This window comes from Lepisosteus platostomus, chromosome 6, assembly GCF_059453375.1.
Source record: "Lepisosteus platostomus isolate fLepPlt1 chromosome 6, fLepPlt1.hap1, whole genome shotgun sequence".
Classification (NCBI taxonomy): domain Eukaryota; kingdom Metazoa; phylum Chordata; class Actinopteri; order Semionotiformes; family Lepisosteidae; genus Lepisosteus; species Lepisosteus platostomus.
The window spans coordinates 43033855-43060537 of NC_142616.1; the positions used below are offsets into that span (position 1 = coordinate 43033855).

The window sequence follows — 26683 nt, forward strand, 5'->3', positions numbered from 1 at the left end:
GTGAGGTCCACGTCCCCATTTCAACTGACAAGTCAAGTCAGATCCAGATATGTTAAATGTTCATTTCAGACCTCAAACGTCCTCAACAGTACAGTTGAGCAGCGGACCCTTAATAGCGATGATGCGGTTAAGATGTATGAAATGTCGGTGTCAGCTTGTGGCCACTTGCCTTGTGTCCAGGCTTGGCTGGGCTCCCTCTGGCCTTTCTCTGGGGACCACAGGTGTCCCCAGCGTCCCACTCTTGGAGCCTTTTGCCCACCCAGTCAAAAATTCAGCTCATAAAAAAGCTTTTGGCAAAAAGCAGCTCTTTTTTTTTTGGGACCCACAAAGATCTCTTAGCTAATGTTCATGGGAATGAACTTCTACTAAGGATCTCCCAGTTCGCCTACCGGCAAAGGCAGAGCACACTGCCGCCATGCAGTATTTAACAGAGGCTCGGCTCGCAGGGCTGGCTCCTGCCATGTGCTGCTGCAGAGGGGTTTTCCCTAGGAATTCTGGGTAGACAGGATGTACAAATGTACAATATTTTCATCAAAATGAGGCACAATCCCAAGGCACAAACAATAGCGCAAATAGATATATAAAAAATGCATATACAGTCATAACTCAAAATGCTTTCCCCCCCAAAAAAAAGTCACGGGGGAAAAAAACAAACAAGTGCAGTGTCTGAGGGCAACCATTAATCTGCCATTTATAAAACAGAATACAGAGCCTGGAATCTGTCCACTAGCCAGGAGGACAAGTGATAGATGTCAATGGTTTCTTTTCATGATATTTAACAGTTCCTTCTCCAACCTAGCAGTGTTCATCCACAGGAACAGAGAGCTTTCGATACAGCCAGTTGATTTCACAAAAAAAACGTGTTTAAGTATCTTTCAAGGTTGATCGCAATGGCCATTTTCAGGCGGTGCAATTAAAAACACTGTTGCCGCATCTTAAAAGCTTCGAGGACATTAAGTAACCAGGTTGATGGGATAATAGGGGAAATGGAAATTGCAGAGCAACTGCTGTAATATATAAATTAAGAGTCTAAGCAGACGGCAGCCAGACCTTAACTTTATTTAGAATATTTAAAAGCAAGAGAGATCTTTTTATGAGAACTCTGAAAAATATTAAAATTGAGATTGCTAATGCTTTACCGTGGTGACTTGCTGGGCATATTAAAGCACTGACATTGAGATGACACAATTTAAGGGAACTGAAAAATGGTAACCATGACAATATGCACACAGGTTAAAGTCCAGTCAAACACACCTTTAAGCTTAATTTGTGATGGGAGAAGAGCATGTCAGCAAATTCCAAAGAATTATTTAAAGCCTGCAAAATATGTCCATAGTCCAAAATCCCTGAACTTCTAAGTATGTTCTAGGTTTTGCAAAAAAATGTTTTTGACTTGTTGTTTTGGTACACTCTACAAAGCTTGCTACAATCACCAGAAATGTACATTTGCTAGTTGTTGTTTTTTTTAATTCCCTTGTTTGCATTGTGCATGACCTACCCTCCTTAAAGCAGGCTCTTACCAGTTTTCAGCTTCTGGAAATTCACCGTTTCCAGCAAATTTGTTTATAAAAAAACAAAAATGTTGGCTGCGGTTCTCTGCAACTTACCAAGAATAAAAAAAGCACTACTGAAAAAATGACCTTGAAGAGCTGGGGGTTTTTTTAGGTCACGTTTAAAGATATCAAATGTTCTGTGATGATCGGCAAACCCCCCTCAACCTTTGAAAGAGATCTGAACTGGGAACACAAGTTCCACAAATCACAATTCTCGCTTTGGGTGAATCATTTGATCATTTACAGTATTGTATCTTCTGCAGGAGAGGAGGTTAAGAGTTGAAATGAGTGATGGGTGCAAAAATGTCATCAGAACGCATCAGTGCTGGAAAGCATGACTTGGAAAAACCTCATTTACAGGCAAATTTGGAGCCTTGTCTTTCAGATCCAAAGCCCAAGGATGAAGGTACTGTATCTGCAGTTCAGAATTAGCAGAACTCAGATGGATGGAATTGGATTTTTAGAAGAGGAATAGTCCTTACGGGTTTTCTTTATATGCATAAGGCATTGTCTGAATTTATTCTAGTAAAGGGGAACGACAATCGGCATTATTTTTTCATATTACAAACAACTAAAATAAAGTACGTACTTCAAAATATTGTAAGAAAAACCTAATCCAGTTTCATCAAAGAACGAGCGTTTTCTGTTCATCATTGAGACTTGATTATGAATAGGCTTTATTATGTTATAGAGTCAGCGATGAATGTCTGGCACTGTAATCACAAAAGGTAGAATTAAGGAGTAGTAGTTAATCTCTCCCACTCCTGCAGTTCTCAGCAGTGTTGCTAAAAAGAAGCGCCTTGCTTTGTGCTAAGTGCCGTTCTTTATGGGAAGCGTGACCTTGAGTGGCTATGGATAGCTGTGCCCTGTTAGCCGGGCACGAGCTCCTACCCCTCCTCCTCCCCATCCCTGCTCACACACCCTTCTCTACACACACTCTCAACGCTTATTTGCTGTCAGCAGCAGGAGTGCAGCACAGCTGAGAGCTAGTTATGAGGCCAATCATGCTTGGGCTGACGGCTGTGTAACTTGTGTAGGGGTTTAAAATCAGCAATTTACTGATACTGCCAGTTAGACTCAAATGGAAGGTCTTTATGTTCTGAAGAACTGCACTGGTGGGACAAACGTTTATAACTAAGGCTTTTGGGATATTTCACTCATGTGCAAAGGCTTTCAGTAATTGGGGGAAAGTTGCACATTATGACTTAGCATTAAGAGGAGGTTCGGTAGATAATCTCTATTAAATTTCTCTGCCACTGCACAAAGAAATAACTGCTTAGTCGAACAAGAATTTAGGTTTGGTCTCCCTTTTATTTACAGATTGAGACTAGGCAGGTGTCATCTTTAAACTGTGGAAGGTGTGGAGGCGGTTGGCCTGATGTTGTTCAACTAGGCCATCTTTTATCACATCTTTCTACTTCGCTAAGCAAGGCCGGAAATTATCAGCACTGGCATGGGAGATCAGTAAATGGTACTGGTAGACCAGCAGGTGGCAATCTTCCTTATGTCCAAACCAGTGCCCCATGGCGATTAACTGGGACATATTGCTTTAAGGATTTTCTATCCTTGAGTTGAGATGTTAAAACAAGGACCTATCTGTTATTTACAGATCCCATGGCCCGTTGCACTCTGGACTTGCATGATGTACCCTCCTTCACGTTCTTCCCCCTTATATAATTCGTGAAGTCATGTCTCGCTTTTCCAGCTCATCTGCTGTGCAGTGGGGCTGTGCTGCAATGGGGGATGATGTGGGGCCTTTTCTATGTCTATAAACACTTTGGGATCCTTTGGGATGAAAAGCATTACATAAAGACAAGGAGTTATTAAATATCAATTAACAGGGCATCTGTTCCTAATGTGGCCCTATAGACTGAGTTTAGTTGGCAGATCTTTGTCACCAGCTTTATGACATTACAAACATTTCCTTTAGCTCAACACTTCTTTTTGTCTTGACTTGCACTACATTTACTCGAGCCAGACTGTCACAGGTCTTAGCTAGAGTTAAGCAGCAGCTGTCTGGTGATTCATTCCTGGTGAAACTTCATGCTGGTTGGAAGGAGCAATAAGATCCCCAAAACATGAGAGAATGGAAACTCACTTACAGTTCCTGGTTCAGATCTTTCTGCATAAGGTGGTTTGCTTGTGTCGCCTTTACTCTTTTCTCTGCTACTGTGTGTGTGTTTTGTGATTTTAGTGAAAGGACATGGAAAACTCATTTTGCCTCACAGACTTGCTTGTTCAGTCAATACATTATAAAAACAGATCAACACAAAGGCATTAAAATGCAACAAATATTGTCAGTTTCAAATCTGTCCAAAACTGTAAGTATAAAAAAATGTATAATGCTAATTTACAGCCCCCCAGAGCTGATTACTGCAGTGTTAGTACAGCCATTCTGTAAGGTACTTAGATCACACACAAATTTTTCTACAATGCATGCGCTTAATGTGAGGTTAATTATTGCAGATAACAGGGCTGATCCCTGTCAGTTCAAGAAACTCCTTTAATCCTAAAATCAGCTAAATTCTTATCCATCTGGTATGTGGTTACTCTTCTCTGTCTATTATGTGGTGACCAAAATTGTACACAATATTCTAAAAGAAGACTTACTAGTGAGATACACAATTTTAACATTAGAACCCTTGATTTAATTTAATAAAATATAGACATTTCTGCAATGCAGTGGAATGGAGGGGCAGTAATATACAGTACGAATCCCTGATCTGCAGTATACCACACTGATGAATTTTAATTCATTCTGAGTCTTTATTTGCAGCAGACTAATTTGCAATGAGTCCCTTTTCTTTTTGTTATGCATATTCAATTACAAGCTGTGCTCAAGGATAACTGTGGCGCTCTGGTTATTAAGTAATGCTTACTAAGGCGTGCAAGGTGCAAAGAACTACAATTTTGCAGCTCAATTGTATTATGACACTTTCTCTTTTCTGTTAAAGAGAAAACGTATAAAGATGCGTTCATTTTCTGTTAAGCATTTCTCCTTTATACACTTTAAAATACTTGCAGCTACATCCATACTGTGAATGATGGTCTGTTCTCTTGGTATGAAGCATGTTGCTGAAGTACATAAGCAATGTATAATTAAACATCTTTTGAGCTTGCCAACATAAAGCACTCTTCCACATTAAGCACTACAGAACAACCGGAACATTCCCGGGTCAAAAGCGGACTCTGTTCAACGAAAGGACTACAGGAATCTTAGTTTGACTTATCGACCATCTACATTAATAAAATCTCAAATGATTGATGAATTCAGACTACAACATCAAAACAAATGATAGGATATAATTCTCTCCTAAAGTCAATTCAAATATCTATTTTACACACTGTGTAATGCAATCCTTCAAATTTAGTTGGTATTAAATTTAATTCAGTAGACTGCTTCTACCTCTGCTGATATGGTGTATATCTTACATTCTAAAACAGGCTGGAATTATGCAATGTTTTATTACAATACATTCTTGTTTATATACATTTATGGAAATTCCTGTTAACCTACATTTTAAAGTGTCTTACAGGGCAGTTATGTAATGGATTGCTGTTCAAAGTCATTAATTTACTTAATATTGTCCCTTCATGTCACAAATATTTGGCCTATATGAGCACCCTGTATATATAAAGGCAACACTTTCAGTTTAGTTAATAATTATGGTAGTACATTTTGCATATTAGGCTAAAACTAAGAATCTTCAGTTGAGCCTGGACAAGAATTATCCATGCATTCCCCATTCCTGCATGCTTCAAAGGCCAGAGTAGAGCAGGAAATCATGAAGAGTTCCTTAACTATAAGCAAATCATACAATTTTTAAACAAAATATTAAGGCAAAAGTGATACAGGTGACAATCATATTAAAATGTTCAAAGCATGTTTCTATTGCCAACATAAAACATAAAGCAAGCTATTTCAAGCCATCTCTTTTTCACAAAAAACAAATTCATGTGAAACCGATTAAAGTGGCCAAGAGCGTCCATCAGGCAAAAAATGCCCACTTACACTGTACACTGCTCGCTTTCCTGTTGACACGAAATCACATCAGGTCAAGTGGTCCGGGTGCGAGCGGCCAGGTCCACTCTAACCCCTTTCTGACCAGGTGACAGCGATCCCTTTACTAGCCAAATCCTGGCTTGGCAAATCCAATCACACGTGCAAATGATTTCCACTCTGAGAGGTCAGACTGAACAGTAGGAGCCCCAAAGGGCACTGCAGGCACTTGGCATTGTTCAGTTATCACACAGCTACCAGCCCCAGAACAGCAGAACAAGGGAATGGCTCCAGCAGTGTGGATGTCAGCGATTGCTATACGACGATCAGGGACGGATGACAGCCCTCCTACTGCCCTTCCACCCATTCAGCGGGGTCGGGAGGCAGAGGCAGTGTGTAGAATTGCACAATCCGGTTAAGACGGCTTTCTCCTACCTCAGGACTGAGAAGGAGTCCTTGATATGACAAGGCATAGCACTGTGGCGGAATGAAAAGCTCCCTAAGAAGCAAAGCCCTGTGGAATCCCATGGCAGGCTGGGCTTGAAGCCCGCCTGCCGGCACGGAGGAAATATGAAGGATGAACTGCAGAGATGCCCAGGCCGCGGCGCCTGCGTTGACCGCCGAGCGCTTACTGAGACGAAACCAGAAGTGCTGGGGGAACGAGCCCAGGCACAGCCCGAGGAATGGGACGAAAACCAGGTAAAAGAGAGAAGGGAGCGACCCCGTCATCCATCCCTGAGGCCCTCAGGCGCCTGGGCTCCCCCGCCCGCCGTCATACACACAGCCCGCGGGCCACGGCGGCCGAGCCCTGTGCCCTCTGGATCACGGCTTGGCACTTCTCTCGCCTCTGCAGCTTGTTGTTCTCGAACACGCCCTCATTGCGGGGCACGCCATGGGCGCCGTCGGGGAAGGTCAGCAGCCCTGCCGCGGGTGGAGAGGAAATGCCGGCTGAACCGAGTGGCATTACAGGGCTCAAACCGCAGTGTGGGTTTTCAACCAGACAAATGCACCCGGAGGAATCTCGCTATCGAATGCTTCTCCCCCGAGTTCAGGGTGATTTTATTGATAAATCCCTGTAGAACAGCTGAGACAAGATCTTATTTTACACTTTTAGAGGACCACAGAACTCAATATCACACACCTATAAAAATATCAACACAAACATCTCATTTTCTTTGTAATAATACTCTGGGCATTCAGCGGCTTAATTTTTAATGATTAAGAAATACAAATGTAGCTCATGTCTGAGGGGGTACTTTCAGATTGCCCAAATCAAGATCTGATCTGAAGGCACTTTAGCATTTTAGCAACTCTGGCGCATTAACAACCTGTAGCCTCTCTTATTATGAGGCCCTAACACCTTTCCTTGCTTAGGCAAAGAACGTGAAGAGTTCAGCGGTTTGGACACTGATTGAGATGTGACATCCGGTCAGTGTATGGAAAGAATGGTAATTCTAATTATGTGGGTGGGGCTGTATTGTAGGTTTTGTATGTAGTGTCTACTGCTACTTAGACCAGGTTTAGGATATTGTGTACAAATTTAGTCACTAGCAACAAAAAGATATTGCTGTTCTAGAATCTACCTACAGAAGAGCAGCCAGATACATTCCCAAGCTTAAAGGAATGCCCTAAACCGACAGATTAAAGAAACATTTTTAGTCTTAAACAGAGAAAACTACAATTCTACAAAACTAAAAAAATAGGCCCAAGGAACGGTTTCAGAACCAACAGTGAAACAGGAACCAGGGGCCATGAATGGAAATGACATGGAAATGCATTTACAACTGAGAACGGGAGGCACTACTTTACACAAATGGTTGTGGGAGCTTGGCACAGGCCATTCAGCCATGTTGTTGAAGCTGAAAAGCCAGCTTCTTTCATAAAAAGGCTGGATGAGATATTCGGATCCATTAGCCACTAGCTACAATATACAGTAGGCAGGATGGGTCGAATGGCCTCCTCTCATTTGTAACCTTTGTTATGTTTCTACTTGTCTTGCAAGTGTAATATATTATCCTGGTGCCAACCTTGTGGTTTCCATCATTCTGTTGGTAGAAGGCATTTGCTATTACTGAAAGTGCAGGACTGCATCTCAAGTCAAATATTCTGTGCCTGACTGTTTTAATAAAGACTGAGTCAGATGTTATGAAATTTCAGTATTACAGCTCCTGTTACGCTCCTAGAATTTCATTCTTCCCTAGCAAAAGAAATGAAATGTGTAGGGATCTTCATAAAAACAGGCAACTATTGGAGTGAAAGAACAGCCAGGAGACAATATTTAGAGAATATTACCATATCCTTCCACACGTCCGCCTTTGAACTCCCCTTCAAACTTCATTCCATCAAATCGAGTAAAGACTCCCACTCCTTGAAACTTCCCCTGCACAAATTCTCCCTCGTATCTGCATGGGCACAGAGAAAAGGAAGATAACAATACAAACTGAATTTTTACTTTTACCTTTCTTGTCTGATAAAAAGACCAAATCCTTCTGCGGTGGTTGTTTCTTAATTATGAGATTCAGTAATAGCTCCTGTCTTGCATCACAGCTCTGGAGTCCTGGGTGTACATGTGGGATTTCTCCAGGTTTTTTGGTTTCCTCCCACCTCCCAGTAACATGCTCGCTTGATTAGTGTATCCATCAATTTTCTAACCACTTCATCAAACTCAGGGTCAGAGGGCAGCCAGAACCTATCCTGGAAAGCAACAGGAGCAAGGCAGGATACACCCTGGACAGGACACTAGTCCATTGCGTCACAGGGCAGACAGACATAAACACAGGTCAAATTCCTGATAACCAACCAACCTATCGGTATGCTTTTGAGGGAGAACGTATCTATTCCAGGTCAGGAAGAACTGAACAAAGGTCCTCAGTGCTCCAAGGCAGCGATCCTAACCACTGCACCACCATGTTGCCTGCTGAATTAATCAGTGTCTCTAAATTGTCCCTGCATGCATGTGTGGTGAACTTGTCCCATCAACAGTGATGTCCCACCTTTACACCCTTTGCTTCAGTGTTAGGTTTTGGATTGGTTTGGCCTTCAACAGGAATACTATGCCCCTAGTAGAGTGATGGAGACATTATATAACTAAAAATGGCCCCCTGCTTCAGATGAGATGTAAAAATGAGGTCCTGATTCTTTGTGGTCATTCAAAATCCCGGAGTGTCCTGGTGTCCTGGCCAAAATTCCCCCACCATGGCCTCCTAATAATTACTATCTTTGAAATGGCTTCATGACTCTGTTCTCTTCCCCACTGATAGCTGATGTGTGGTGAGCATACTGACACGTTTTGGCTGCCGTTGCTTTGTGGCTATTATTATTATTACTACTGATGATTCACTGGTTACCTTCTTTCATTTGTTTTTTTTAATACATTAATACATGCCCAGAGTCAGGTTAATAACTTACCACATGTGGATTCCATTTTGGCACAGCTTAAATGTTTGAGGGGTGTTGAATTGTTTGGATGCTTGACTGACTTTTTCTGTCCCTTCGTCCTGAACTTTTCCTCACCTGATTTCAATGGTCATAATCACTGCTGCTTCCACCCCAATAATTTGTTTTTCCACTTTTGTTGAAAAAAAAAAATGCCACTCAAAGAATATTTGTGTAAATGTTGTTTCTTTTTCCCTGCTCACCATTTTATATAGAGCCAAATAATAATACACCAAGAATGTGACTTCTAGCACATATACAGTAGCTATTAATGCATGGGACAGTGTTACCGGTCAAATTTTGTCTGTTTATTTCAAAATACTTTTGTGTTATAGAATATATAAAGATAAGACTATGCTTCTATATAAAAAGATTGACTCATTCATGGATTTAGTTTTCTATTCTTGCTGTGGCTGTTCTACAAACGCTGTTCCCTTGGTATATAACTGCAGCTTCATATAAACCTATAATTAGCAGCTGATTGCCTTCTTCTGTCAGCAGGTAACAACTGTTAGACACCACTGAGACAGGTGGCAAGAGCTTCCTTTTACTGCACTTCTTGCAAATGCGCTCTACCAATAACATCTTACACATAAATGCATAAAAAACACCTATTGTTTTAAGTCATCTGGCACAGAGGCTCTCAACACTGGTCCTGGGGGACTGCTGTGTCTGCTGGTTTCATTCCAACTGGGCCCTTAATCACTGACGCCAATTGATGCGTGTAATTGATCTGCGTGCTTGTTTACACTCAGGACTTGGTTTCATAAATACCCTTCTTCAAGTATATTATTTCCAGCAATCGCAGCACACAGAACTTCACGCAGTCTCTAATTAAGAATGTGCTCCTTTATTTCTGACTAAACAGCTCCTGATGGGAGATCAGATCATGATGAACACACATGGGTCCGAATGGCAATGGATCACACATGCCTACAGAGGGAGTGACTTTTAGACAGGCTTACAATCAGTGTTTCTTCCTTCTGGTTATGGTCACTTTCTCCATTACTGCTAACACACCTGAATGCCAGCATTTCTGGAATTCAGGAACTGGCAGAGGGCTGATAGCAATTGCAAAGCCCGTACCATGTTTTAAAGGCTGAAATAAAATTTGAAAGCACTACTAAAACAGAAAATTGAGATCACTTTGCCTGCAATTAAGAATTTGTCTGGGGCAAGAACCAGAGTACACAGCCGTGCCCAAGGACTAAAGGTGGAGCTAGCACTGGGGTTCTGTCTTCTAGTCCTGGTTTTCACTTCAGCTAAGGCTAATGACCTAACTGAAGTCTTAATTGAACGAGAAATCAATTTATTGGAATAGTTTTTGTTTCTACTCAGAACTTTGGCATTTTATTTTGCTTATGAAATGCAGTAGTTAAAAGGTGGCCTCCAACAAATTTAAGAGGTGAAAGCAATTAGACAGGTCAAAATAGTCCTATTAAGTCAATTCAACTTTGGATGTGTAACTGTAGCTGGTGTGGGAATAAAAACCAACAGGAGCATCATCCTCCAGGACCTGGATTGGGAACCCCTGACGTTGCGGACTGGTGGAGGAGAACACTTGCCCTAGAAGACCTCTGAGTAACGGAAAGGAGTGACCAATAAGAGAGAGACTCCTGAGACCACTTGCTCTCAGGGCACTAAGAAACAGCACTTTAGGATGAATGGTGTATTCCTGACACCTATCAAAAAGGCATGGAAAGTCCATCCAATATCTAACTGCTTCATCCAATTCAGAGTGGCGGGGGGGGACGGACAGGGTTAACAAGGCAAGCAGCAGGCACAAGGCAGGCACACCCTGGATGGGATGTCAATGCATTACAGGGCACACACAGACACAAACACACGCACACTCACACCAGGGCCTATTTTCCCAGAAGCCAACTGACTTACCAGTATGTGTTTGGTCACACAGGAAACCCATACAAACACGGGGAGAACGTGCAAACTCCACTCAGACAGCACCCCAGGTCCAGATTTGAAGCTAGGGCCACAGCGCCGTGAGGTAGCAATGCTAACCAGCGTGACTCCACCCAGCATGGGAATTGTCCCTTCCAATTCAGCCATTTTGTGTGTGGTCACATGACGTTCAGTATCAGAGTACAAAACTGTATGGGATTAACACATTTTTAAAGAATAGATGATGTCAGTGTGTTTTTTTTTAAGATGGTAAAGAATAAGCACTCACCTTGAACCATCAGGAAAGACTAGGACCCCACAGCCACTAAACAAGCCATTCTCAAACTGTCCTGTGTAGCTTGTCCCTTCAGAGAATTGCAGCTGTCCTAAACCATGTCTTCGACCTTCAAAAATAAAGAGATTTGTGCTGTTACACATGTTTGCATTAGAAGCTGAAGGATTTTTTAATACTATAGAAAGGGTTTAATATACAGTATTTAAGCACTACGGAACAGAATAAAAGATAAATTAGTTCTAATTTTCTCAAATGTAAATATGACTGAGGATATTGCCAATTTACTTTAGCAGTCCATACATGACCATTCAGGCTTCACTGTTTATCAAGCTTATTTCATACCATTCCAGTCATTCTGAGATGAAGTAACAGAGGAGGCCAGAACTAGATTATAATTCCTGTTTTTTTAACCCTGATCTAAACTGTTGAGGATAGCCACATCAATATCATGCACAAAAAGATTGCTTTATTAGCTCTATACACATTCTTGCATTAGGAATTAGTCTTTTTGCATAATCCAGCTTGCTCACCATGAGACACACAGGCACACAGAAGGGGAGAGAGAAGCTTGGGGTCAGAGCACAGGTGCAGCCATTTATACAGCACCCCTAGAGCAGCTAAGGTTAAGGGACTTGCTCAGGAGCCCAACAGAGTAGGATTCCTCTGCCAGCCATGGGATTTGAACCGGCAACCTTCCAGCCACAGGCGCAGATCCTAAGCCACAGAGCCACCGATATTTATACATTTCAGCCAAGAATAGAAATTGCTGTTCCTAATATTTTTCACTTTTTCCACTGTCAATTGACTGTACATTAAAACTACCATTTGTATGTTTTATCTTAGGCACTGCATTCATTGAACTCTTCATATGATTACACATAAAATGCAGAAAACAGAATTTAATAGCTGTAACTCAAGAGATTGCAAAGAAATAGCTCATTTACAAACAAATAAAAAAGCTACAAAATGGAGATAATATCAGGTGCATTAAAGGTTAACTCAGCAAACTAAGCGTTTTTTGTGGCATGTAAAATTTGACTAAAGGCATTTCTAAGGATAAATATTTAAATCTGCATTGTATAAAATTTCACTTATGAACCAACAGATACATCAACAACACGCTTAAGAACAGGGGGAAAGAGACATAAAATTGGAAAACATCTCACAGTTCTTGGCTAATTATGGGTTAAATGGAATAGTCGTAAGTAGACTCCTCCAGATGGAAAAGACAGATTGTTGGATATGGATATGTACACTAACGAAGTTGAAAAGGAAATGGTTGTGGAACTAAAAAGAAAAAAAGTGTCAATTTAACCAGGGAAGATGAACAAGTTGTTGATGGATGATGATTTTAGTGCACAGTAAGTAAGAACAGCTATTAAAGGTTCTGGGACAGTAATGATCACAGATCACTACATCAAATTCCCTAGAATGTGAATTAACTAACACCAATAGACAGACTGGATGGAAATTCAGGGTTAACATCCAATATAATATATATAAAGAAATCCCCTATATAAACATTTGAAAAAAGAATTGTAACACAAAATCACAAACCTTCAGAAAGATTTTATTTCCCATGGATGTTAAATCATTATGTCCAGGTTTTGGAAGCTTACCAAATAGCAAGAGATAAAAAACAAACTGGTAAGCTCCAGTGTTGAAAGGAGTGATAAACAGTGCTTATAAAAAGTCCACACCCCCTTTAACTTTTTCCACATTGTGTTGTGTCAGAGCTTCAGAGTTTCATGCATTTGAATGAGGATTTTTTTCCTCTTATCTACACTCCATACTCCACACTTTAAAGGGGAAAAGGTTTTGCAAAACAAAATCTACATTAAAAAACTGAAATATTATTATTGGGTAAGTCCCCACCTCCATGGGTTAAGACTTGATGTGTGCTCTTTTGGCAGCAGTTACATGGTGTTTCTGTTGAGATGGGTCTCTACCAAGTTTGCACTCCTAGATTTGGCAAGATTTGACCATTCTTCTTTACAAAACCACTGAAGCTTATTCAAGTTCCATTCTTCAAGCCAGCCAGAATTTTTTTAGTTTTTTTTTAGGATTTAGGTTGGGGCTCTGACTGGGCCACTCAGGAACATTTATCTTTTTGTTTCTTAAACAGGAGTGGGGCAATCTTTGTGCGCTCTGGGTTGTGGTCATGCTGAAAGATTAACTCGGTTTGCACCAAATGTAATGCTTTGCATTTAGGCTGAAATTATCCATTTTAGTTATTATCAGACAACAAAACATTTGGCAAGTATCACTTAAATGCTCTGTCACTGTTTTTCTTGAATAACGGCTTCCTTTTTGTCCTCCTGTCATACAGACCAGATCGTTGAGTTCTTCGGATATTGTTGTCACATGCATTCTTTAACCAGTCTTGGCCATAAAAACCTGTAGCTCTTTTAAAGCTATTTTCCACTGATAAGTCTCTTTCCTGCTCAGTCAATCAGTTTGGAGGGACAGTCTGATCTAGGCATGGTCTTGGCTGTATACACAATACACCTTCCACTTCTTCATAATGGCCTTAACCATATTCCTAGGGATATTCAAGGTCTTTGAATTATTTTACACCCATTCCCTGATCTGTGATCGCTACTCCTCCTCTTAAGGGTGCTCCAGCCCTTCCTTGTTTTCTCCCTTTACCTGCACCTGTTTATGATTTCCATTCCCCCTTAAAAGCCAGACGCAGACATCACCTGAGGTTCCTTATTGAATCCCGCTTCGTGAGAGCCTGGGGTCTTGCTGCGTCTGGCTCCGTTATGCTTTTAACTTTCTGTTCCTGATTCCCCTCCCTTCGACGGTCCCGACCCGGTTCATGGTTTTATTTCCTGGATGGATCCCCTGGTTTTGGACACTACCTTCTGTCTTGGATTACCCATTTGGATTTTCTCTTGGATCATTCGCCCCGGACTCACTCCCCCTGGACACCTGCACCCCTTGGACACGCCCCCTGTCTCCATACCCTCTCCTGCATGACTTTTTCCCCAGTGTTTCTTCACAATTCTGGATCGTGTCGTCTGCATAGGGCCCGGAAAGAACTGTTCGTGACACTGTGGCTTTCCACAACTCTTCTTCTGAGAGGTTTTTGGTCTTCAAAGTTGGTATTTGCTTTGAAATGCAATATGCAGTAGAGGGAAACTACTGCAGGAAGTGCTGAATTTATCCCAAAACTCTTCTCATTAGTGCAATTTAAAACAGGTGGAGGCCAATTTCCTTGGTGTGAGGTTTTGAAGACAATTGGTTATACCCGACCTATTTTAGGAGTGTGAACACTTACCCAGCCAAGCAATTTCAGTTTTTATTTCTAATTAATAAAAAAAAAATCTAGGGTTTCCTCTACTTGAGAGTAATGTGGATATACAGTAAATGAAAAAATATATACTGTTTTAACACATTTTAATTCCAGGGAATAAAACAACAAAAAGTGAAAATTCTGAATGGGGGGTGTATATTTCTTAAGAAACATTTTAAACAGAATGGTTACACACTCTAAACTGGGAATACCAAACACTACAAAATGGGAGGAACAATTAATTTGACAATTAGAAGAGCTTTAAAACAATTTTGGCTTTTTTGATATAACTTTTTAAGGCATGGGTACAAGAAGAAAGTCAACAAGGTCGACAGGCGTGTTGAAGATGACATTTGATTAACTGAAGTTGACGTTTTTAGGTACTGTGCAATTGTAACATGAAAGAGGTTTAATTTAAAATGGACTTCTGCTGCAAAGCATAGAACAGCCCCCCCCCAAGCACATCCAAACACATGCTGAAGACACTAGGATTCTGGAAACCCAGCCAGAGCAAGGGGAGGCACATCCTGAAAATGAGGGAAACACTACACAAGAGTTTAACCTAAAATAAAAAAAAATAAAAAATAAAATAAAAAACATCCATCCACCCATTTCCTAACTGTTTTATCCAATACAGGATTGCAAGGGGAAGGGAGCCTATCCCAGCAAGCAATGAGCACAAGGTAGGATACACCCTGGGCAGGACACTGGTCCATCGCAGGGCACACACAGACACAGACACACATTCACACCAGGGCCAATTTTCTCAGATGCTAATTAACCTACCAGTGTTTGGACTATGCAAGAAACCACCCACCTGGAGGAAAACCACATGAACATGGTGTGAACATACAAACTCCATACAGACATATCCCCAGGTCTGGAATTAAACCCAGAGCCCCAGTGCCATGCAAAACACTGTGTCACCAAGCTTCCCCAATATAACCATACTACTTTTAACCATACTATTTTTTGCACTGTTCCAAGAATTACCTTGCACTGTTTTTGTCCTGTAATATTTTCTCTGTTTGCGGAATTTTGCACAGTTTTGATTACTTGATTACATGTTATTTATGTTATGTTATGTTATTACATGTTACTGTTATTGCTATTGTGTAACTGTCTATTGTCTTATCTTCTGTCCTATTTATATACTGCACCTGAGTGACTAATGAGAAACACTTTTCATTATACTATGCACCTGTGTAAGTTTAATGACAATAAAGTTGAATTGAATTGAATAGAATATAAACTCACTGATAGAAAGACCAGTTCATGGAGTCACACCCATCCCTGCAAACTGTAAACTCTTTACTTGTAAATTTAAATGAGTTTGGAAATAAATACAAATCCTTTCTAATGCAAAAAAGCTGGAAAAGTAATTTCCTAAGCACCCAGCTGCAGTTTCAAAAGAGGAACGCATTTAGGTGATATTTTGGCTCACAAAAAAAAGTCAAAGAATGACTAAAGGGATTCAGCGAATGCAGGAAGAGATAAAAAATATAATTATGGGGAGGCAGGAACTGCTTTCTGAAAGAGAATCAGCTTCCAGTGAAAAGAAATAATTAAAATAATTATTGAACCCGCAATATAGCTCTTGACATCTCAAGGATGTGACTTGCCTAACTTAAAATCTGTAGTGTTACAACAGAGTTAAACAATGTGTGGCAAAAATTCTAGGTGGATTAAACAAAATTATACAAGGGGAAATTATCCAATTATAAAAAGGGAAAAATGTGAACTAAATACATACAACATAAGCCAAATTAAGATCAAACCCAGCGTTTTATTAGATTAAATACTTTTCATCTGAGCTAAACTCAGAGCCTGAACAATACAGTACATTACTGTAGTTTAAACTTTAAACATATCTATAAAACAGTAATGAAGACAATGTCTTTACCTATAGAATTATCTCAAGTCACTTCAATAAGAATAAACTACAGGTCTGAAATTGAACTATAATAGACAATTATCCTAACTTCCAATAAATTATGATATATGCTATATCATATAAATAAGTCATAATGAAACATACGAAAGTTGACTCTGAAAGGATATTCAGAGTCATTCTTTGACTTCTCCAGTGCCTTTAACACCATCCATCTACCTTTACTGAGAGATAAGCTAAGGGTGGCGCAGGTGGACACTCCCCTGGTGTCCTGGATTATAGACTATCTGACCTGCAGGCCACAGTATGTACAGCTACAGAGCTGTGTGTCCGAACAGGTTGTGAGCAGTACTGGGGCTCCACAGGGGACTGTCCTTGCTCCATTCCTGTTCACCTTTTACACCTCTGATTTTAGGTTCAACTCTGAGACGTCATCTGCAGAAGTTTTCGGATGACTCTGCAATTGTGGGGTGTATTAGAGAGGGGAGGGAGGAGGAATATAGGAACTTGATTACCAACTTTGTGGAGTGGTGTCATCTTAACCATCTCCAGCTTAACACCAGCAAGACCAAAGAAATGATCTTGGACTTCTGAAGGAATAAGTCTCCGCTGAACCCTGTTTCCATCCAGGGTGAGGACATAGACAGGGTACAGTCCTACAAGTACTTAGGGGTACACCTGGATGATAAGATGGAATGGTCTGGTAACACTGACGCCCTGTACAAGAAAGGTCAGAGCCGACTCTATTTTCTTAGGAGGCTCAGGTGTGTGTGGAACACTGCTACACATTTTTTATGTGTTGGGGATGAGCCTTGACCACCTGGAGGTGGTGGCTGAGAGGAGAATGCTGACCAAGCTCACAGCCATCATGAACAACACCTCTCATCCGCTTCATGGGACTGTTACCAGGCACCAATAGACTGCTCCAGCTGTGGTGTTCAAGGGAACGTTTCCGCAGGTCTTTCCTCCCAGCGGCTGTCAGGGTGTATAACGCTGCCCTAGGCTAGGACTGTTAGCCCTTCATTTGCTCCTCTATGGACAGCATGTTTGCTCCATTGTACTTTTTGGACAATCAGTCTGTATAAACCTATGCACATTTTGCACATATTCTATTGTTTTTACAGTGACTATGATCATCACATTTTGCACACACCTATGTATTTTTTTATTTTTTTTATTTCATATTTATTTTGTTGTCTTTTGTTTTAGAACTATTCTGATGTCTTTTTGCTTGTCTTGGGCTGGGCTGCTGTAACACATCAATTTCCCTTCGGGATTAATAAAGTATTTTCTATCTATCTATATTCATCTTGTATTTAAAGCCAACAAAACCAGGGCTACCCAGCTTTGGTCCTGGGGTAGCCCTTTGTCTGTTAAAATAAACATTTATTTGCAAACTGAACTCTAATATATTGTTTCAAATGCAGAAGTTAATGCGGTCTCTTCTCCACTTGCTTGTTAGGAGCTCCCTTATGTCCAAACAGCTCTAAATACAGTTTATGGCGAGTACACACAGCTGGGAATACAGGATAGACACTGTATCAAACTCTCCCAGGATGAGTATTTTTTTTCTTTCTCCAAAGGCCCAGTTGGTTACATTTCAGCCTTCTTCTTAGACATTGAAAGCTCTTTTATATTACAATGCCTGCGTTCTGTTTAAATAATTGAACTTGCACTGGAATTAAAAGCTCTGCTGGAACAAGAACAGAACCTGGTGAGCCAGGAACACGAAGATCAGGCACTAAGACCCAAAAGACAGTTCACTCCCTGACCAACATATTTGGAACTCTTACACAATGATGTGCAGGACCTAAGCAAGTGAAAACTAAATGAAGTGTGTGCAGCCTAGTCCCAGCTGTCTTTTTCTGAAGAATCACTTCTAGTTAGGCTGTGATAAAGGTAATGGTGTGTGGGGTCACATGTTCCAGTGATTCTTCATTTTTAGTAGGATTGAGAAGTGGCCAGGGAAGGTAAAAACTGTCTTGTGCTCCTCAAAGCAACCCTATGCCACAGTGAGAGCCTGTTCATCTGACCGGGGCTCTTAATAGTTTAGAGAGATGTTGCAGGTACACTATCACAGTTTTGCAACATCTGGAAATGATCAATCAATAGCCATCCTAAGGCCAAAGTGCTCACATGAGGGTGAAGAGTCATACCACTCAAGACACTAGTATGGTGTGGTCCTTTCTTAGCAACAAGACAAACCTGGCACAGATCACCTGAGTGAGCTCAGCAGGGATCCTTGTGTTAGAAAAACAACCACAAGTCCTGAAGGTACTATGGGGCCATTTGGCAGTGTTGGACGAGTCTGTCCCTTTGCATTTCTTGTGGGTTACAGGTCCTGGGGTTTTGTCAAGGCAAGTGTGTGCTGTATATTCTTCCTCTGGAGATGGCCAGTAATGGTAAGGATGGGCACTGTGCTGTCACTTTGGAAAACCAATCTACCCCCACAGTGGAACAGAGCTCAATATGATGGTTGATTACACCGTCTTTGTAATACACTTGAACTTGAGAGATGCAAAGATCAATTCACCTGCCGATATATTGCAATCCTGCCCCCTTCATGCGAATCCCACATGATGTCATATTCTAGCATGCCCAGCTGATCTAAAAGGTCTGTTGTGAGTGATCTGACTCATCAGAGATGATCATGTGTGACGTGGTGTCAACAACAGTGGTCTTACTCTACTGCCACTGTCACTGCTCATGCTTTGCGTTGTGGTTGTGCTGCATGGGTGACACATTTGGCACCCTGGAAACAGACGCATTAGCAGATCTACTAATTGAGTCAGATAAATAACTATTTCCCACCTGACAGGTGGTTGACACGTCATCCATCCATAGAAAATGGAACTTCATATTTTGATCATATTTCAGCACCTGGAAATGTTGCCACTTAGCATGTAAAGAAAAACACTGTGATAGGAAACATTCAACTGTACCTGTATATTTCCATTCTGGAAGTACATCCCAGTTATATTCTTTTAGTTTTCAAATTTTGCATTTAAATCATATAGCCTATTCCACACATTTGTCAGAAGCAATTATAGTGATGCCATTTCCTTTCTATAACGCTTACAAATGTCATGAGCAGGAAAAAAAATCACCTGCTCAAATCAAATCTCATCATTTTCACCAAGTTTTCTAATGGTGGGGGGGCACCCAGTCCTGCTGTTACATAACTGAACATAGGATTAATATGAGCTCTTCTCTTAACTCAACTCTTAAACATGTTGGAGGTTACCATTTACAGTACCTATTGCTTTTTGTACAGAACTAAACATCTCTAACTCTACGGGAAAAAAGAAATACGTTTATAGGGCTCCAAATCTAGTCCCCCATTAGTTCAATGAAGTAAGGAGCTCAGCTGGATCGAAAACCCAGAGGCCAGGACTGGGAATCCCAGCAATGGTGGATTGAAAAGTATGTGTTCAGGTTAGAGGTAACATGGATTGACAGGATAAGCTGACACAGAGACATCGCTGTACACAGCATTGTGCGAGAGGGGCTTGATGGCAAAAAAAAAAATTCTCTCCTAGCTAAATTAGGTTTCCCATCTGTTAGTGTTTAGGATTGTAACCCTTTCCCTGATCTGAAACCCCTTTTGAAGGGATTTTGTTTAGCTCAAAAATCAGCTCCTGAAAGGAATGTCAGGAATGTAAGGGCCTGTTTTCAATACAATCCAGGACACCAGCTCGGCTTTGCGGCAATCTTCCTGATCCCAGCAAGGTGAGGTACTGCACTTTTTGCACTATGTCCTGTCTTGGCCGTATTTTAATGTCTATTGTCTGAATTTATTGTCCATGTCTGTTCGTCATTTGTGATTTTTTTTCCCTTTCTCTAATGTTACTGGGTACAGCTGAATGAGTAAGCATTCCAATACACTTGTATATGGCAAATAAAGAAATCTTGAAATCTTGAAACTGGCTGATTTCTTAAAGCCCTTAGCTGCTCTCTATAGATTCCAACATGCATACACTGACAGCAAACTATGTATCCCTAATACTACTAAAAATATAAACACCAGAAACAACAAGTATGTAATAACATCAAAAGGGCATTTCATACTCAAGAACTAATCCCGAGGCCAATGTTAAAATGCAGCTTATATCTACTAAATTTTAACCAGATCAAATTATTTTGTGAATATTAAGTGTTCTTAGAAGTAACTGTATTTTTATTAGTTATATCTTCTGTCATAACACCATTTTAAACAGAAGAATCTGACTGAAGTGATTCTGGAAACCTTTCCAGTCCCTGCAGAAACCCTTGCAGAGTGACATCAGGTTAGTCGTGTTGTGTGACGTCAAGGTTTACCAGCTAATTAGGATTTAGCTTACTTCAAGGAGCTTTTGTTGTCAGTCCCTGTCCTTGAAAGCAAGAACACTAAGTACAGACAATACTAAGTTGCTACCCACAGCTACCACTGCAGCATGCAGAAATCCGGGAAAGATCAGAACATACACTGCACTGGACAGCCTGGAAATTCAAATTCCATGTCGCCTTAATTTTCTAACGTTTAAGAGCACGTGCTCTTTGTTAGGTGTTGTCTGTTACAAAGAAACTCATGACAATGAGAAGCACTTACTTCTCCCCAGCTTTGTTCTAATGGAAACACGATGCTTTTACAAACACACAAGTAAAGGCTGCCTCAGAGCGCCTGTTCCTATTCTGTTATGAATAAAGAGCAGATTACCCTTGACTGGTGAGAAGGCACGGTGACTGATGGAGCTTGACTGAAGCTAGAAGAAAGATGATTGTAAGGACTGATTTAAACTGTGAGTTATGTAAGTATCTGCTTCCAACAAGAGGCTGTTATCTTTGAAGGCTCTGTTAGGGTACGTTATTTAAGCTTTTGGGCAATGTATTCCATCTGACAGAAAAAAAGCACATTTTACTTAGCAATCTCTAAGATCTGCAGTTACGTTCAACTTCGGGAACACGTTCTTTAAGCAGTTTTGACCGTGCTGGGTTTCATGCCAGCCACAAATGAACCCAATTATTCTTCTCTGTGTGAATGACAGAGAGTCCAGCACAAGAGCCCCGGTTTCCAATTCCTATGTTGCTATCTGTGTGGAGTTTGCATGTTCTTCTTGAGTTTTTTCCCCCATGGGTTACCTCCCGTGGTTCAAAGACATAATGGTGGGTGGAAATTGACCCTGGTGTGCGTGTGTGTCTGTGTCTGCCTTGTGCCGATTTGTCATGCGGTGCAGGATGTCCTCTGCCTGTCTTGCGGGGTCAGGCTAAACCCTGGATTGGATTTAGCAGTTTGAAAATGGCTGGATGGATAAAGCATAGGGATGGGCCAAGCGAAGTAATTGCAGTTCAGACCCGTGAGCCTCTGTCCTCAAACGGAGGACAAAGACATCACCCATCCTAGACCGCCTTTCTAAAACATTTAAAGCCACCTGCCTTCCTTCCACTCGCCGTGATATTCCTCTCCGCTGGAGTAGGTGAAGGATCCTCTGGTCAGGGTCATGTCGCAGACTGCCTGTGGGGGCACACAGCAGCCAGCAGAAGAGGTTGAGTCTCAGAGACATGACGCCCAGAGAAAGAACAGCTCACCCCCTCAAAGACTAGAAGCAGAGCTCTCAATTCTGAGTGGCCACACATCATATTTTCACAGGTCCTGCCACTGGCATTAGCGGGGGAGGGGGGGGCACGAATGTTAAAAATAAAGATCACTTTGCACATTTGTTTTTTTCTTTAACACGCATATTAGGAATTGCACGTGCAGAAATCAAAAGAGATAGTCCTTAATCCTTTATTCAACCAAAGAAGTAAAAAAAAAAGAGAAGCTCTCGTCTATAATAAGGAGCCGGTGATCCATTTACGCAGCGGGGCTCTTGCACGAGCAATGTGATCAATTCACCTCATTCAAGTGAATAACACCAGTATCCTGTTTGGGTTCAAAACCCGCAGCACTCCAGTCTGGAGTCCGGAGCCCTCATCACAAGTCCATGCTGCTGTCTAAAAAGGCTGCCTCCTGAGAGAATGGACACAGGAACTCAAAGCACTGGTGGCAACAGCTCTATGAAACTGCCCCACCACCACACCATGTCTGCGCTACATTTGTGCTGCTTGAGGAGGGAGAAGTGGGAGTCATTGTGGCACTGTTTGAAAGCAGTACAGTTTCACTAAGATGGTGACAAAAGTACTAAGGACCATGCAGGGAGAACTCTAGGAAGGAATAATTTTAACTCCCTGAGGGGCCAGAAGATTAAACATACAGTACCAGCCTGAGAGAATCACAATTGTCAGTACCTTAATGTCTGTCACAAACCGGTACCACTGTATCATCCATATACACATCAGTGCCTTAAAACAAACTCTGTGTGAGAGGAAAACAAACATATTTTCACGCAGGTACTGTATTGGGTACCATTAATCTTTTGCTGTTACAGACCAGAGAAGAACAGAGGAACAGGTTTTCCTCCGATGACTCTGATGCTGCTTCCTGACGGCCGCTTTGTCTCTGAAGTCTTCCAAGCGGTCAAAGATCAGGTCTGTGAAACAACTCCCAGAGCGCTTCTGTGGGTAGCGGAGCTGCGCTGCTGCAATTGCGTGCGTTCTTGTTAAGGAACGTTGCAGATTAAAATAAGAGCAATAAGAATAAACTAGTCTCGGTCATGAAGGATGCGATGCCTTCTTATTTCAACTTTAAACCGTGGCTCGGGACTGTTCATGTTGATTTCACCATTAAATCGAGCGCAAATTATACTGCACCCCATTTTGCATGAGAAGCACAGCTCAGTCAAATGAATAGAGAAATCGAGTGATGTAGTAAAGCCGAAGCAATGTAGGCATAATGGAATAAATTATTTAAGCAGGTGAATAGCTGTTCTTTCGTCTATAGTGCTATTATTGTTGGTTAAAGGATATTGACAGCTCCAGACTTAATAACCTCCGTATACGAAATGGTTATTCCTGGCATTCAGTGCACGTTTTTGTTGTATATCCCTTGAAATGTTACCACAGTAACGCAACAAAGTCATTTCCCTACGTGTCGCCGGCATATCACTTACAGTAACAGTGCTAATAAACTACTTCAGCAAATTTAAACACACAGCTGCAAGATGATCCAACTGACCGTCGTTACTGCGTGATAAGATAAACAAATTATTTACCTGTTTGATGTGCTTGGGACTTCAGAAGCACATAAATCCTCCAATTTTATATTTACAATTCAGGCAATGGTGCAATATAACTGCTATACAGTACACCCTGTGACGAAATTTAGGCTCTCCTGACCCCGCCCCCTCTAGCGGCGAGGCTTCACTCTCTTCCTAAAGTCTCACTGTCCCATTGTCCGTTTTGCGTTACTTTGCATTTAAAGCGAATCCTGATTGGCTGGATTGTTTCCTTCTGAGGTCTGATAGCTGACATTTTTGTTAGGGGCATCACACAGCCGTGCCTGTGGATTTAATTAATAGGGATATGTTTGGCCGCGGCTTTTGCGCAGAGACATGAATTATGGGATTCGTTTTTAATTACGTTGTGAAACTTTATATATCTATCTAGTGATTAGATATTTCTTTATTTTCATTCAAGTTAAGCAACCGCTTAACATTCAGTTGGCTTATGGCAGTTTTGCAAGGTTCTCTGAAAACCTTTCAGGTATATATATATTAAATTAACAAAATTCATACAGTGTGCTGTATGAATTTATCACGGAGTCGGATGTATTTTTATCTACAGATGTCTTTTTTTTTAGTGACGAAATGAGTACTCTCGATTTCTTTAAGGTTGCATACCCCGATTTCTTCTGCCTTACAGATGTGGTCAGTTTGTAATCTAGCTGCTCCACAAAGGTCAGGACTCACCGCCTCTCTGCTTCCGCAGGAGTGAATACAATACATGTCTTTTATCTCATCAAGATGCACCTACATTACAACCGCGGTAGCACCCAAGCTTTTATCACTTGAACTACTTCAGATCTTCGAATGATATATGGACGTGTGAAGGCTTGCATGCAGCCATAAAGTAAAGCAAACGGTAAAGTATGGGAGAATTATACTGTGGGTCGCACAGACGTAGTAAATCCGCAAGGAGAAGATTGCAGAATTGTAGCTTTGGTATTTACAGTAGGCAAAGCACAGAAGCGGTCAAAGGCAAACGCGCTACTTGGATGCATAGCAAAGAGTGACATACTGTACTGTATTAGATAGCTGGGAGTTACCTGTGCCTGGAAGAGATTGTCAACACAAATGCAGTGCCCTACCTGGAATCTGAAATCAGAACCTTGCAGTTATGAGCCTGGATCCCTAACCACTCCTGTACATTGCTGTCTGATTTGAATTTTAATATAAATTTAAAATAAACACCAAATAGATATACTGAATTTCCTTGTACATTTCACTTATCATTTACTTCATGACTTAATGTGTTGAATGGGTCTTACTTACAAAGTATTACAAAGCTGCTGAATAGTGTTTTTTAGTAAGATATATGCATTTAGACCACTAGATTGAGTTAGGTTGAAAGGGAGATAAATGTGTGTTGTTCAATGCTCTAAAGTCCATCGCCTGTTCTTTCTGTGGTCTTGGCTTACAAACATCAAAAGTTTTTTTCACAGGCTGTTTTTGGTTATAATAGCAAGGGTGATCTCAAAATAAACTGAGATCCAAGAAGCACAACTGTACTGCTGCACAGGGATCAAAATGAGGTGTAGATATTGCAAAGGGCATAGTAAGAAGCAAATCTTACATTATCAGGGAAATCTTTTTTAGCAACTGTACTGACATGTTTTAAAACAGACATTGCAGTGGAAGATTCATATTTGTCATCAATGGGTTTACTGTGAAAGTCACAGGCTGGTAGCATGTGTGCACACTGCTGGAAGCAATACAGGGTGTATATCTAAAGCACATATGACACACTAGGTTACAGACGCTGTCTTATAGGACTCTACTCTGTCCCTTTCCTCTCCTACAGTCTGGACAAGCAGGTGTCTGTTCACTGATCTCTGAGTCCTAGATGCCTCATGTCAGCTCATCCCACAGCTGCTCAATAAGTCCCAAGTCTAACGACTAGGGTATCCTTGTTGTGGCTCGTCTTGCAAGGAAGCTGTTGTTTGACAAAGAGAATGAGTGTTATCGTGCTGGACTTTGTAACATCAGCTGCATGAGAGAAGGCAGTGAGGTCATGAAGTTCCCTGTGAACATGTTGCATTCCATTGCTACAAGTGGAGATCTGTAGAGAATGGAGTTTCCAGCCCAGACCATCACACTTGAACCAAACCATCAGCCCATTGACAATAAAACGTTGCGCATTGTTCTACACATGTATCACCCCTGTCTTAGTCCAGTCTCTAGCATACTGATGGCATGAAGGCATTAATCTCTTAAATTCAGAATATTAGTTCCTTTTGACATCTCTGTTCTTGAGTTTCACTGGACTTGACATTCAACAAGTTAAGCCACCTTAATGCCTGTTCAATGCCCACTAATGAGGTGATTCAGTGCTCATGCAACAGTAAATGTCACTCTAGCATATCAAGATCGAGTGATCTATTAATCAAAATGGTGCAAAAACATTAAGTTTGTCTAAAAACAAATAGAAATAAGTAATGAATTAATTTTGATAGGCGGTTTAGTGTATGAACCTTTTCCTCCAATAAACCTCTAGCAAGACATCATGGAAACTGTCTTCAACCCACAATTTTTGTTAATGTTAATATAGTTCAATTCTATATGTGTGTAGATTTTACGTCGCCAAGTTTAGTACCCATGGTGCATTCTCATTAATCTGGATACTTAATCTTTTTGCACTGCCGTTTTATCCGATGTTCATATATTAGGATTCCTTATATATGAAAGTTTTTCACTTTAACTCCCATCTAATACAGTTTATAGAGTGTAGAGGGTTTTGATTTAAAGCTCTCCGTTATATTGAAAATGCGCTGTTTAGTAAGCGGCAATGGGTTGAATGAAATTCGTACAGTAGTACTTTATTAAAGTTACGATTGTAGTAATTTATGGAGAGGCATAAAAATATAACATGAGTTTCCTAAAAGCCAAATTCGGGCTTGAGGAATTAATCTATTAAAAATGACCACAATGCGGTCTCATCAAATTCAAGTAACACTCGCACCGCTACATCGTAATTGCCCTTGACAGTGTCCCAGAATCTCCTCCGACGGGACAGGGATCCCCTTAATTAAATTACGCGCACGCGTGCAAGGCCGGGAATATGGGCTACCTTCCAGTTTTAATCACGCGTCACTTTTCATCCATCAAGAATATTAAGCTTTTATTTTTTGGGGGGCGGCGGAGGCGAGTAGAAGATGCCGCAGCAGAAAACTCCACCCCTA

At 41.1% G+C, this 26683-nt stretch overlaps 1 protein-coding gene across 2 annotated transcripts; it reads right to left on the reverse strand.

Moving 5' to 3' along the window:
* Positions 1-1065: 1065 nt before the first annotated feature.
* Positions 1066-23637, reverse strand: morn4 (MORN repeat containing 4). Of its 2 annotated transcripts, none has more exons than XM_088635940.1 (5): positions 23499-23637; positions 21784-21862; positions 11177-11291; positions 7846-7955; positions 1066-6474 (listed from the first exon to the last, which is right to left on the reverse strand). In XM_088635940.1, the coding sequence occupies exons 2-5, from the start codon at positions 21848-21850 to the stop codon at positions 6326-6328; spliced, it is 441 nt and encodes a 146-aa protein (XP_088492066.1). In that variant the 5' UTR covers positions 21851-21862; positions 23499-23637; the 3' UTR covers positions 1066-6325. The 2 variants fall into 2 exon arrangements, with proteins under 2 accessions (XP_088492066.1, XP_088492068.1); XM_088635942.1 differs by lacking the exon at positions 23499-23637 and adding an exon at positions 22778-23270.
* Between the last annotated feature and the right edge of the window lie 3046 nt (positions 23638-26683).